Source organism: Caretta caretta, chromosome 9 (genome assembly GCF_965140235.1).
Source record: "Caretta caretta isolate rCarCar2 chromosome 9, rCarCar1.hap1, whole genome shotgun sequence".
In the NCBI taxonomy this organism is placed as follows: Eukaryota; Metazoa; Chordata; order Testudines; family Cheloniidae; genus Caretta; species Caretta caretta.
This window is the reverse complement of record NC_134214.1, coordinates 80,052,704-80,067,684: the sequence shown is the minus strand read 5'-3', so window position 1 is coordinate 80,067,684 and position 14,981 is coordinate 80,052,704. Positions and strand designations below refer to the sequence as shown.

The window sequence follows — 14,981 nt, the reverse complement described above, 5'->3', positions numbered from 1 at the left end:
GTCGTCTGCAAACTTGCTGAGGGTGCAATCCACACCATCCTCCAGATCATTTATGAAGATATTGAACAAAACCGGCCCCAGGACCGACCCTTGGGGCACTCCGCTTGATACTGGCTGCCAACTAGAGGAAGGAGCCAGGGAGACTCAACATCTTCAGATTCTGATCTCACTTACACCAGAACAGGGTAAATCCAGAGTCATTCCACTAACTTCAGTGGAGTGACTCTGGATTTGCAGTGGGGTATTCGAGATCAGGTTCTGGTCCTCTGCTTTTAAATGACAGAGGAATATTAGCTGTGGAATAACAAGACTCCTGATACTAATCCAGGGACATTATGGGAGGCTGTGCAAGTTGTCTTAAAGAGACACGCAACAATGATGAGAGAGTCACATACAAAAAAAAGAGGCAACCAAGAACAATCAGCAAAGAATTTGGCTCTAAAGTTAGCTGACATTACCACACTGACCTCAATGGGGCTACACCCGTGGGGGAATTTGGCTGTTGGAGAATAAACAATAGAACAAATAGTGGACAAATTGCAGCCCATGGACCAAATGCACCTGATAAAGTTCCCCAAGGTGGCCTATGACTGGTCACATCTTTACAGTGAAGGTGCAACCAACAAAGAGAAGTCCCAGCATGCAGTGCACAATATTGGTCAAAGTTAGACCTTATTTTAACATACTGCTGTACAAACTTCACTGACAGAATAGCACCTGGGCAAATTTCACTGGCAGAATACCACACTGCAACATACACTCTTATGATCGCTTTCATTGGCATCTGGATAAGCAGCTCCCACATTACGCGTTGTTTTTATTGTCGGGGCCTTTAAATTGGCAGCTTGTCTTGTGTATGTTTGTTAGTGAATGGAAGAGTAGGACACAGGGATTCAAATTTAGGATTAGGATGGTCCAGGAAGAAATACCAGGGAGTAATGGAAAGAGATTCAGCAAAGGACAGTTTTGGATGAACATCATGAAATGGTTCTCGACTGGGACACCCATTCAACTGGGATACTATCCCAAGGGAAGAACCAGAAATTCCTGTTCTTTAGATTCTGGACAAAACACTGGGAATTCACTACAGAGGACAATCATGCACTGGTCTCTTTGGTGAAGGAACAGAGGAGCCAATAGTTCTTTTCCAACTCTAATTTTGGTGTGATTCTAAGATATCATTCAAGAACATTTCTGTCGCTGTTCCCTATGTGAATAACTAAACCTTCATGCTGTCAATCACATACACCATTAAGATATTCAAACCTCTCCTCTTGTAGAACCAAAGAGGACATTCATTCTTCATTTGGCAAATAGTTTTCCTGCCACAAAAGTCAATATTACAACCCCAGAAGTTCTCTCAGCATGACAGGTGATGAATCTTACTCACTATGTTACTTCGTACGGATTATCTGAAAAAAAGAATAAAACACAAATGTGAAAATTTTGCATTTTTATTACCCAATGAGAAAATCAGTTTTATTTAAAAAAGGTGATCTTTGCAAAAAGATTTAATAATGATAAATGGAACTTACATAGCACTGTATAAAGTTTTCATAGTACTATACAGACATTAATAAATCCACTCAAGCACCCTGCTAAGTACATTTTTTGTTCCCATTTTACAGATGGGAAAATGGAGGCACAGAGTAGTTAAATGACCAGTTGAAAGTCACAGCTGACCTGGGATTAGAAACCAGCAGTTCTCACCTTCCAGCCTTGTGTTCAGCCCATTACATCTCACTGCCTCTCCCCAGCTGATATTTCTATACAACAATTATATATTCATAACTATCTGGCTTTGAAATTCCCATTTCTGAAATGAACACTAGAAAGCTCTTACTATTGGGACTGGATGTATTGTGCCTGCCCAGCTAAGGAGCAGACACTAAAGTGGATTTTGCCTCTGGTGACTGGTTATCTGGGGCCCAGATTCTCTGTGTCCTGCTCATGACTCTCTTGGTCTCTTGTATGCAGGCAATGGCTCCACCAAGTGAGGCGAGAGGAAGCGGTTACCCCCTGATTCACCAGTAGGACCCATGCTGAGCTAGTCTCAGCTAGGAGTCACCTATTCAAGTTCTACAGTCAGTAGGATATGTGCTGAGGATTGGTGTCAATTGGAAGCTGCTTTTAGAGAATGGAACCATTCTGATTTCCTAGCAACCATCTCTGGAGCACACACTTGCAAGATGTGCATTCACAGTCTTGCAATGGATAGGCAGAGTACACTCAGTTCAGTGCTCATAGGAAATCTAGGAAGGCAGGCACTGTGATTATGATTACCGTGTCCATTCCCTTCCTTGATAGAACATGCCTGCCCCCATGTGTTCAAATATGAGAAGTGACTCATTTTCCTTTCTTTGTATTGCATCAGTATTCTAATTTGGGTCCAGCTCATTCCTTCCAGTCTATATGCTGGATGGAGGAAAGCTGCTTAGAATATTATTTCTTCTTACTGAATTTCCATGTATGTAAGCTAGGCCAGTGAGTAGCCTGTGGGAGTGCAATGTGACTACTGGCCTTCTGGGAAGACCCTATCTGTCTGGAGTGAGTTACACCTAAATCCTCAGGAGAAAAATCACACACATCCAAGAGAACACTCCCCATCCCATCCTCCACTTGCACACACACATCACTCCCATGACCTCAGACCACATTTCTCTCAAACGCCTTGAGCAAACATCTTAAGGTTTTTAAAGCAGATCTCAAAACTGCTTCTGCTAACCGTTGGCAGAATATTGGCCCCCTCCCCCAGAAATCCTCAGCAGTAGAGTCAGCCTGATCACCCAGAGCAGCCCTGAGCTTCCCCAGCACACCCCACTCACCCTCCTTGGTCTTTCTCCTGCACAAGACGACAGTGACGACAACAATAACCACAGCCACACTGAGCACAACGATCAGGATGATGAGATAGAGGGGCAGGCGGGTCCTCTGGGGGCCTAGATCAAAACAGCAGAAGCTGAGGTTTCAAGCAAGGAAGCAGTTCTGCTTTTTAATTAACAACAACAGCCACAACCATGATGATGGACCTTTCCCTTGGGAGCTGAATGTACTGGCCTGGGTTATTATGTGGTTTATGGTTGTGTCCCTTTACTGAGTCAGCCAGCTGGGCCGAAGGGGCTCACAGCAGAGGTAGCGGTTCAGTCCGATCTGCTGTCTCACAGCTGGAGTTCCTGCACTTGCCTCTTGCTGTGACATTGGGGCTTATTGTAGTTCAAGGTCAGCATCTCCACTCAGAGATGAAGGGAAGCCCCTGCTGTCTGAGAAAGTAGGAGCTGTGCAGAGCAGAGCTGTGCAAAACGTTCACATCCAAACATCAAACCATATGAAACTCATCGAGTTTGGGGCCTCATTAAAACTCTAGTTTCAGCCCAACTCATCCAAAGAGTCACCAAGGTTCACAGACATTTTGAGACACGCTGGGTTTTTTCTCAGAAAATCACAAGATATCTACTGTTTCACTGAAAAAACTAAGTAAATCATGACAGTTCCAGCTGACTTTAACTTTGAGATTTTCAGTACATTTGAATCCTGAAACTCAAAGCAAACATCAGGATTTGGACAAACCCACATGGGCTGGAAGCTGGGAATGAGGTGCTATTGAATGGACCATCTATACACACAGAGAAGCAAAGTGTGAGACTCTGGATTTTTTTATGCCAACAGTTCTTTTCCCTGCAATAAAATCTATTGGCAGGTGTCAGCGTAGAACCTCCAGCTTGACTCCTTTCCCTCCCTGCCAGCTGCTCGGAAGGTCTCCCCTTACCTATTGTCACTTCTTGCCTTACTAGAACTCGCACGTCACTCCCAGTTGCCAGTGCTGTTGTGATCAGATCTGCAAATCAAGCAAGGTTCAGGTGATCATAATGGTGTACGAGTCATTCAGCATTAGAAAGAAATCTGATTCTGGTCTATGAAGCAGCTGCAGGACTGGAGGGCATTTCCCTGTTTAGCCTAATAAGCCAGTGAAACAAACCCTTTAGAGCCAGTGCTGATTTACCTGTCAGGGTGATGGTCCCTTCTGGATTGAAAATGAAAGGCCCTGCTGTGATACCTTTGAACTTCTGCAGAGTGGTTGTTTGGCATGTTTCTGCAACATACTGAGCCCCCCAAAACCACTGGGGTGATAGGGGCAGGATTAATGCCTCTGATTAACTTATGCGTAACCAAATGGAGCTAAGGAAATCCATAACTCCCCTAGGCATGTCCTCCCAAGTGTGAGAATAACTGCCATCCCATGGAGGCTGTAACCAAGTAGTCCAGCAGCATGAGAATATGTTTCCCAAGGAGTAAGGGAGAGAGGAGTCTGGAAGTCACCTAAGGCAGCAGAGGTCATTTCCAGGAAGCCATGTGCCTCAGCAGCCTACAGACCATCTGCTAAAAACTGGCTGCAAATGAGGGGACATGTCACATCATCAGCTCATCTTCTGTACCATTCACATACAACCACAATGAAAATATCACTTCACGTCCAGTCTCCAAGCTGCTTCCGATTCAGTGTAGAGCAGGCCTTACCTCTCCCTGGGATGGGCATGGCCGTGGTGTTCGCCTTGGTCTCAGAGCTGAGTACTGTGGTTGATGGTTTTGTGCGGTCTGAGAGAGAAATGACCACACATCAGATTCTGCTACTACTTCAATTTACAAATTGGATAAATACAAAATCTTTAGGGGGAAGTTGGAAGCCTCCCATAATGTACTTTACTGTACAATGCTATCCCACTGGAGGGTACATGACATTTCTTTGACCCCAGCCAGTGAGCTGAGTGATCCTAAAGCATGTGGATTGACAGCCATTGTTGTTTTAACCTAGCGAGTGTCACTATAAAGGTCTAATCCTTTTAAAAACCCTCGAAGCCATTTGTCTCATTATCATCCTGCAGCTGGGAGTGTCTCAGAGACCACCAAGCACTAGTTTGGGGCACTTACCCCTCACAGTCAGCTGCACTGCATCACTCTGCTTTATGACTTGTGAGCTTGCTCTGTTTTCTGCTTCACAGTAATATTTCCCCGTGTCAGACGTTTGCAGAGACTCAAACATGAGTACAGCGTGATTGCTCACAGGCACTGCATTTCCTCCTGGCTCTCCCTTGAACCATCTGTAGATGATGGGTGGGGACCCATTGGCAGAGCAGGTCAGGCTTGTCCTAGCCCCTTTTGGTACAGTGAATCCCAGATTGCCTGGTCTGATGACAGGTTTAGTCACTGAAACTGAAAGCGAGAGGGAAAGGGATTTGGGTCAGTAGTTAAGAACTCCATAGCATTCATCACCACACAATTTTAACAGGGTTCCATGCCCCCTTTTTTGGTTTATGTCCTACCTCCAGTCTCACATTTGGACCACAGTATGTTTTTGGAGTAGTCAGCCATTTTGAATATATATATATATATATATTTATGGGGAACATTAGGGCTCTGTGTGTGTGTATGTGTTTTAACATGTGAAGGTTACAAGAGAATAGGGTTTATTTACACATTCTTAGAGAAAAATAATTTTATAGGCATTTTTAAGCGGATTATCACCAAGTAATAAAGAAAGGAAAAATGTTAGAAAAGCGAGAATTTTAAAACTGCAAAAAAGAAATATGTTAACAGGTCTTTTTAGAGAAAACAATTATGAAGTTTTTGAATGAAAGGTATTAAATATATCAATTTTAGAAGAAAATTTTCTTTATGCACTTATATTATTTTGCCATAAAGTCTGAAAAAGAATTGTGTGCCTTTTGAAATAAAGAATAGAGCATGCATTTTAAGAGAAAATAAACAAGACACAAAGTGAGAGAGAACAGCTGAGAAAAGCACAAGCATCTTAGCCTGTTACAGAAAAAGGAAAAATAAAGGGAGAGAGAAAGATGTAAAGCATCAAGAAGGCCTCTGTCACTGAGCACATGGCAAAGAGAAGAGAAAACCACCTAACCCCTGCAGCTACCTCTAGACAAATGCCAACAATTCTGGGGGACAAGCTGGTGAGGTAATATCTTTTAATGGATCGACTTCTGTTACTGAGAGAGACAAGCTTTTGAGCTACACAGATCTGGTCCCTTGAAATATGTGTTAACTACTCATGCTACACAATCTATTCCTCCTTGTGTTTAGCTGTGACATTCTGAGTTAATTTCACAGACCTGAAGATGTTTACAGGCTAAGAGGCTTTTGCTTTTTTTGGCTGTTCTCTCTCACTTTGTGTCTTGTTTATCTTCTCTAATATACATGATCTATTCTTTATTTCAAAAGACATACAATTATTTATCACACTTTTTTACAAAGTAACCTAAATGCATAAAAATATTTTTCCTAAAAACTAATATTTAATACCTTTATTTCTAAAAATGCATAAAAATATTTTTTCTCTTAAAAGATTTCAACATATTTAAGGGACTTTTCTCTTTTTTGGAATTTTAAAACTCTCTCTTTTTGGACATTTTTCCTTTCTTTATCACTTTGCAATAATCCTTGTTATTTTGTAAATTATCTAAAAATGTTTATAAAATTATGTTTCTTTAAAAGTGTCTAAAATACTTATTTTCTTCTAACCTTAACATGTAAAAACACACACACAAACAACCCTAAGGTTCCCCAGAAAAGTTTTTTTTTTTTCAAAATTGCCAACTGTGCCAAAAGTGAACGTGTACGAATAGGAGACGGGGGCAGAACGTAAACCAAAATAGGGGCATGGAAACCTGTCACAATTATATGGTGACAATTGCTATAGAGTTCTTAAGTATGTAGGTCTGAATTATCCCAACACTTGGGGCAGTATTTGATCTGGGAGTTTATTATATATTTAGGGGACAATATGGGCCAGATCTGGATTTCATGTCTGTTCAGATGCAGGGTTCAGGACTTTCTCCAGAGTGACGTAGTTCATTGCCTGCTCACTTTCTGCTTATGCAGTATGGCTGCCCGGAATACCCCCAGCACAGACGGCTTTCTTTGGCAGATGCTGAGCTATCTCTCTGCCCTGTCATATTTGCTCACCACCCATGGAAGGAGTTGTGATGAATCTGCTAAGCAGGGAACTACCCATTCCCATCAACCACCTCCCCACCACACTTCATTTTCCACAGGCCAGGAAGGAGGAAGGAGCAGGAATTCTATTGAAAGAACGGACCAAGGAAGTTCTCTGGCCCTTCTGCAGAAGGGGTGGTGGCATGGCCAGTAGCAGCAGGGAAGCCTGAGGCCCAGGGAAATGCCCAGGAATTATGTACAGAGCAGGCTGCACAGAAACTGGAGACCACATGTGGAACAGGGTGTAACTGCTGGACATTGCACCTGGAGCAGGTCTGTGTAGGACAGGACTTGTGGGACAGCAACAAAGGCTGGGCCGAAAGCCAGTGCAGAGGGGCCTCAATGAGACACACACCACTGACTGATCATGGCCTGGAAACCTGCAAACTTCTATTTGGTTTGAACAGAAGGCTGGACTGGAGAGAACAACTCAGACAGTCAACCTGAAGAATCCTAACCCTTGATGTGATTCCCCTCCCCAACCTCCTACAACCACAAGAACAGCTATTGCCTCACTTTGAGTTAGAACTGTTTAAGCCTTGTTATCTATAGTATTTTCAAACTTTCCCTTTCTTGCGAGCCCTAATCAAATACCCTTTCACTTTAACCATGTGTCTGAGCAGTTGCCGGTGTACCCACCAGGGCAAGTGCCTAAAAGGCCTAGCTGCTGAAGTGCCTTCAGGGCTTTCCCTGGCGCTGCAGTACACCTGGCAGGCTACTAACACCTTAGTCTTCCATAGTACTGAATAGCTACGCCAATTAGAGTTTTCCTGGGGATGCTGTTGCTGGGGATGATCTGGAGTGGGGAGAGAGTATAACTGGGGTCTGCCCCATCACAGGCATGAATTCCATCCTCTGGCTTGTTTCCCCCTCATTAGGGTGGGCTAGTGCTAGTTAGGGTTGCCAACTTTCTACTCGCACAAAACAAAACACCCTTGCCCAGCCCCTGCCCCACCTCTGAGGCCCTGCCCATGCCCCGCCCCTTCTCTGAGGCCCCGCCCCACTCACTCTGTTGCTCGCTCTCCCTACTCTCACTCACTCGCTCATTTTCACAGGGCTGCCTCAGAGGGCTGGGGTGCGGGAGGGGGTGAGGGCTCCAGCTGGGGTTGCTGGCTCCAGTGTGGGGCCAGGGATGAGGGATTTGGGGGTGCAGGAGGGGGCTCCGGGCTGGGGGGGGGTTGGAGCCAAGGGGTTCGGAGTATGGGAAGGGGCTCCTGGCTGAGGCAGGGGGTTGAGGTGTGGGAGAAGGTAAGGGCTCTGGGCTGGGGGTGCAGGTTCTGGGGTGTGGCCAGAAATGAGGGGTTCAGGGCGTGGGAGGGAGCTCTAGGCTGGGGCAGGGGGTTGGGGTCCAGGGGGGTGGGCTCCGGCTGCGGGTGCAGGCTCTGATGTGGGGTGCAGGAGGGGGCTCCGGGCGGGGGGGTTTGGAGTGCGGGAGGGGGCTCTGGGCTGGGGCAGGGGGTTGGGGGGGGGTGGGCTTCGGCTGGGGGTGCCGGCTCTGGGGTGGTGCAGGGGATGAGTGTTTGGGGTGCAGGAGGGTGCTCTGGGCTGGAACTGGCTGCCCCTACACATAGAAGCCAGAGCGGGGACATGCTGGCTGCTTCCTGGGAGCCAGGCGGCACAGAGGCTAGCAGGGAGCCTGCCAGCCCCGCTCCGCGGTACCGCCAACCGAACAGTCAATGGCCTGGTCAGCAGTGCTGACCAGAGCTGCCAGGATCCCTAGCTGCCAGTGCAGTGAGGAAGAGGCATGTAGCTCCAGAATCCATGGGAAACGCTGGCCCCAACTCTGTGGATGTGGAAGTCAGTGTGGCATGGAAGTCCATCTGCATAACCCCATCCCCAAAAGATATGTAGCCAGCTCAGTCAAGTGCTTTATGACTGACAAATGCTACATAGGTGCAAGGGTTTATTACTGGATTTACCTTTAACAACCTTAACTGTAGTGGTTCTCTCCCTTGTTAGCAGGCTGTTGTTCTGGGCTCTCCAGGTGACTTTGCAAGTGTAGTGTCCACTGTCTGGTATTTCAAGCTTCTCAATTTCAAGAGAGACATCCCCTGGCCTGTATTTTGGGATGCTGAGCCTACCTCTGTACCGTGACAACATGATGTGATCACCAGAGCTATCCCTTCGAAAGACGGTGGCAGGGCTTTGATCTCGGTCCAGGGTCCAAATGACTGTTTGCTGCACAAAGTCCTGGGAAGGCACATAGACACATGGCAAGGTGATTGAACTCTTCCATGTCCCTTCAATGTCGTGGGGGCCAGTCAGTTCCAGCATGGCTGCAGAAAGCAGGAAAGGAGGGATGGAAATAAAAGAGGAAAGAATATCAGTAACACCAAACCATGCTGGATGCACCACCAGGCTGAGTTCACCAAGCCACAGACACAGACAGTCACTCCCGACAACCATCTTATACGTGCTGTTTTTTATTACCATCTGAATCCAGGACGGTCAGTCAGACCACTGACTGCAGCTTCTTCCAGCTCCCTGGTTATTTTTGTTGCTCTTCTCTGAACTCACTCCCATTTTCAGTACCTTTCTGCTGAGATGTAGTAGATCTGAATGTAACATCCCAGCTGTGCTGACCACAGGTCCACAGAAAGGAGCACCATTACCTCCTTTTCCTAGGACTATGGTTACATATTCATATTACCTCTAAGTACAACTGGTTGTTTTGGATCTTTCAGCTCCAAGGAGTTCCTTAGTGTTCTGCTTGGACTAGGGTGACCAGATGTCCCGATTTTGTAGGGACAGTCCTGATATTTGGGGCATTTTCTTATATAGACACCTATTACCCACCACCCCCATCCCAATTTTTCACACTTGCTATCTGGTCATCCTAGCTTGGACATGGTGCCCCAATACTCTACCATGCAAATTCCTTTCACAACATGACTAGCCACTGCTCCTCCCATCCCTTCACACACACCTGTCTATCATATATGGGAGGAAGGAGGAACAAAAAGTCATTCCCACTGTTCTAATGCCTTTAATGTATTTAGTGCCAAATTCTGCATTTAGTTACACCAAGGAAATCCAGACTGTAGTAGGTTTACTCTGCATTTACACCAGTATACCTGAGATGAGAACCTGCCCCTTTGTCTCAATATTCAATCTTGAACTTTGAAAACAGAGATGGAAAGTTTCCCAGCTCTTAAAGTTTCCATTGGAGCATTTCCATTTGTTTCTCAAATATTGTCCAGAGTCTTGCAATAGTTTTCCTTGAATATTGTGAAATTCTTATTAACAGCTATGAATGTATTTTGTATTCTCTCAGCTCTCTTTGTATTTTAAAATCCTAATGTCCAGTGTCTAAGGCATTAAAGGCATAGAAGCTATCTGTGTTGTGCAAACAAAATACCAAATAAATACAATGCACTAGATCCTCAGCTGGTATAAATCTGTGTAGCCTTATTGAGACAAATGACTCTACTGAGATCAATGGAGCTACACAGATTTATACCAGCTGAGGATCTGGCATCTACACATTACATGCAGCAGAGGACTGTGAATACCCATGTCTAGGAATCAGTTATGGAGAATTATTGGGAAAACTAGAACAATGAGCAGAAGCAAGATTAAAAGGGAGAGTCTTGGTTATCATCTAGACCAGGGCAATCTCACTAAGAGTCATTATCAAGCTCTTGGTACTAAACAGTTCTTTGGCCTGCATTATGTGAAAGTTGGTGGTGGGTCTCTGCCAACTTCTTATCATAGGTGACCACATCCCCAGCATTGCCATGCCAATTAGTACTTCTTGCCTGCTTGCTGGAAGTCTCCCCAGAGAAGCTAAGGTTGAACACTCACAGATTCCCCTCTCATCCTACAAGTCACAGATGTTCCAGACCAACCGACATGACGAGGAGTGTTCACGGAGTTTGGGCTGCAGGACATGGGTCCTCTGCCACTTATAACAAACCTCAGACATGCCGACATTATTTGAGATCACATGCCTGGGCAGATGCAAAGACTGGGATGCATTCTTTGGGAACTATGTCTACTTCAATCATAATGAAAGCCCTGGTGTCAGATTCAGAAAAGATTCACTTTGAATATTGCAATAATGAGACCTGGAATGGGGGTGGGGGGAGGGAGGAGAAGGAATACACATCTGGTCATACAAAGGCCAGATCACTGACACTGATTTTCAGAAATTTTATAAAAAGTCTCCTAAACAGAACACGCTGCAACAACAAACAAGAAAATACTCTAAACTTTGTCCAAAAAAATGACAAGAAGCAAACGAACCACAGGAGCTAGCTGGATACAAATAGAAAACTTGAAAACAGGAAGTGGTGAGCATGGTAGCTCTAAATGGAACCTTTTCCAGCTGGGAAGAGCTTAGCTTCAGAGTCAGCTTTGGGGGTCGTTCTTTTATTTATACTGTGAACTGGAGCGGAGTGAAATATATATAATATATTCCAAATGTTTTGAAAGTCCAAGTTATCTTAGAAATGAAGAATGACACAGCTGGGCTCAAAGGGGGCTGGGCCTTTTAGGGGAGTAGGCTAGGAAAAAACAAATATGATTTAAGGAAGACAGAATGAAAAAAACCATGTTGGAACGGAAGAGCTGAAGTCTAACGTATATGCTGAATGGAACAGCCCTGCAGTATGCTCAGTAGTAGCTGGTTGTGTAATCTTCTCAGCTTGTATGAGTTGAACAGGGTCAGATTTGGGAGAGCTCCAAGAAATGTAGAGTCTATATTGGGGATTTACAGAACATAACCTGGTCTTTTGCTCTTGGTAAAGAGGGACATGTTTTTATGAAAAAACTTGCATTGTCCTACCTACCTAGCTGTATTTTAAGGAACCTATATGCTTTGCCCCACCCCTACCCCCTTTCTGGTAAAGTTAACTGGAAACTTATCAACCTTTACTCCATATTTCCCGGAGTGTGCATTGTTGCTTCGTGCTGTTAAACAGCTGCTGTGTTTCAGCCCAGAGCTTGCTGCATTTTGCAGAGTGATACAATTATTATATCCCAAAGGAGAGACAACTAGCTGTAATGGGATAAACAGAGCAAAAGAAAACTGATGCTGAAACATTTCTGAATAGGAAATATTTCCTACCAGTGAGAGCTGTTTAACTGGGTTGTAGCTTCCCAAGGGAAATTATGGGGTTCCCATCACTAGGGGGATTTAAAAGTAAACTGGCCAAAACCATGGAGGATGTATTTTAGAGAACATTCCTCCATTGGTCAGAGGAATGGTTAGCTAACCTTCTAGAATAGTACAAATTTTCAAACCTTTTCGTTTTCTGGACCATTCCATAAGAGTGGGACAATCTCTTTTAGACCCTCTCCCCTCCTCCTCTCCCAATCCCCCATATTCCTAGTGGCATAAAATTGTTCCCTGAATCTCTGGTCTCATACAGTAAATCTGTGAACTGGGACAAGAATTCTTTGGGGAGGTCCAGATCTGCATCTGGTCTTCTTGGTTCATGGCCATCTTTATAAGATGAAATCCAACCAGAGCACTGGATCAGAACTATGGGCAGGTTTGCATTTGGAGCCACAATCCTTATCTCATCTCCAAGTTCTGTGAGTCTAGGCTCACTCTTCCAGTTTATCAGATAGCCGTCCAAATTTCATAAATAGTCTGAGAACTGCAGCATCTCATTAGCAAATGGCTTCAGAATTTTCCTCAAAGTCCAGCTTTTAGTTTTCGAAAAGGTCTCCTTTTCTGAAAGCTTCCTGTTACTTTTAACTCAGTTTAAAACAGAACTCCAAGTAAGCAACTGAAATAGGAGTTCACATACATCTAAACTTCTTCTACTTTTGTATAACAAACCCACCTTCTTTTCTAAAACATGGGAGTAATTCTGGGCTTCCACGCACACCTTTCAAATCAGTATCAACATTTTCCCCTTATCCTGTTTTCCAAGTTCTTCCTAATGCAGTGCAGATTTACTAGTAAAATGCGAGCACATTTCATTTGAAACTGCAGCACTATATAAAATGACAGCTCAGATTCTGATCTCAATTACATGAGTGTAGCCTAGAATAACAGAGTTATGGAGATCAGAGTCTCTCTGGAGGTGAGCCATGGGTACAGCTATAGCCAGCACTGTAATTACGATACCCACCAGTAGAATTCTGAAAAGTTGTTACGTTCCAAAAGAATGAACATATTCCAACCATACAATGAATTTTTCAGAAACTAAAATGCCAGAGAAAAAACCCTCCCAGTATCCTGAACAATCTTATTTTGTTCTAACTCTGGGCACATTACATCTGACAAATTGTTTAATACTGGGCTGTTTGTTACATTCTCAAAAACATCTCCCAGTTGTATGTGATGCAAAATGACTATAAATGTATATTAGCTGCAGAATCAAGGTTCTGGTTTTCACAGCATTTTTAATATTTATTTTTCCATCAACACACCTATACAAACGATCAACTAACACACACAGGCATATTCTGCACCTGTAGAGTAACTTTCTCTGAATATGAAAATATTTGCATTTACTCACCATTGCAAAAGATGAAGGAATTCACAAGTGCCCCTAGCCACATTAACTTTTCCATTCTTCACAGGACTGCAGCTATTTCTCTCTTATGCTGAACTCAGTGAGACAGACCCGCTCTGCCAGGATCAGAAGCCAAGTCAGCAACACTTCCTTTTCTTCACTTATTATATCATCTGGGATCTAGAGTGGCTGTTGCTGGCTCCTCTCTTTTCCTTCCTTCTTTCACAAAAAATACAAGTTACATTTTACTGGTGGCCGAAGGTATTGTGTGACTATTCTACAGATAGGAGAGATCCTAACAAAGGATGGAGTTAATAAGAAGATTCTAATATTCTTTTCTTTTCCATTTCATATTTACCTTGAGTCTATCTACTTTGCTTACCGTTCACTTGATTTTTTTTCAAGTGATTGCTTCCTTTGCGTCTCTTTAAAACTTGCTATTTTTTCTGCCTTCTTCTCTTTCATGTTTTCCATTCTTTTCTCAATGGCCATCTTTATATATATATAAAAACCACACACACACAAACAAAAGAACATTTTTGAGGTTGAAAAGTCAAACACTCCGAAGTTAGGAACTGCCTGAATTAAGATTGTGCACCTGAATTTGGCCTGCTTGACCATATTTATTATGATACAGTCTTTAACTACCTGAGTACATAATATTTTTCTGTCAGAGCCCCTGCCTTATTCAGTGCACAGGATGGATAGTGCTCACTGAAAACTTTATTTTATCCTTACTGTTCAATGTGTGGGCCCCATGCCTTATTTACTGCACACTTTCAAACCCTGCTTTGAAGGCAGAATTATTAATTATCTCCTGGGCTTTTCTATGGCACTTATCACAATCATTTTGGAGTGCTTAACTAATACCCCTGTGATGAGGAACTGAGGAACAGAGAGATTAAGGTCAAAAGAATCCACTAATTTTGGGTGCCCAATTTGAGACACCTAGGACTTGATTTTTCAAAGTCCTTAACATTACATAGTATGTTCTATGTTCAAAGCACAGCTGCCATTGACTTCAGTTACAGCGGTGAGTGCTCAGCACTTCTGCAAATGGGACCTTGGGTTACCGAGTTAGGCACTCAGAAAATGAGGAACACACAATTGGGGACCACCGTGAAAAGTTTGGTTTAAATGACTTTCCTAGAATCACTCAGGAGCTCTGTGGCTGAGCAGGCATAGAATCCTGTTCCTCAGGGCAGCATTTAATTACCTTACCCATGACCTGCTTCTTTCTCTTCCTGCAATACTCGGCCTTATTCACTACACACTTTCCAGCTTCCATCTTGCAGTTCTCTGACACTTCAGCTAATGAAGGAACCGATAGCGGTAGTACTATATACATCAATAGTATTCATCACCACGTATTTTTGAGAGGTTTCCATACCCCATTTAGGGCTTATGTCCCGCCCTCCATCCCCATTTCCATTGGTGCCAAAGCTTGGCGCCATCAGCCATTTTGAAAAAATGTTATCTTTGAATGGGGGAGTGTTGTGTGCTTGT

General features: G+C 43.9%; 1 protein-coding gene across 2 annotated transcripts in view; it reads right to left on the bottom strand.

Moving 5' to 3' along the window:
- VSIG4 (V-set and immunoglobulin domain containing 4) overlaps positions 1 to 14,981 on the bottom strand; it is a 104,393-nt gene that overhangs the window by 2,293 nt on the left and 87,119 nt on the right. For both annotated transcript variants that reach the window (XM_048863319.2, XM_048863314.2), the window contains 4 exons: positions 4,516 to 4,593; positions 3,767 to 3,835; positions 2,826 to 2,939; positions 1,391 to 1,412 (listed from right to left, as the gene is read on the bottom strand). In XM_048863319.2, the coding sequence (XP_048719276.1) occupies positions 1,391 to 1,412; positions 2,826 to 2,939; positions 3,767 to 3,835; positions 4,516 to 4,593 (283 nt within the window). The remainder of the gene's footprint in view (positions 1 to 1,390; positions 1,413 to 2,825; positions 2,940 to 3,766; positions 3,836 to 4,515; positions 4,594 to 14,981) is intronic.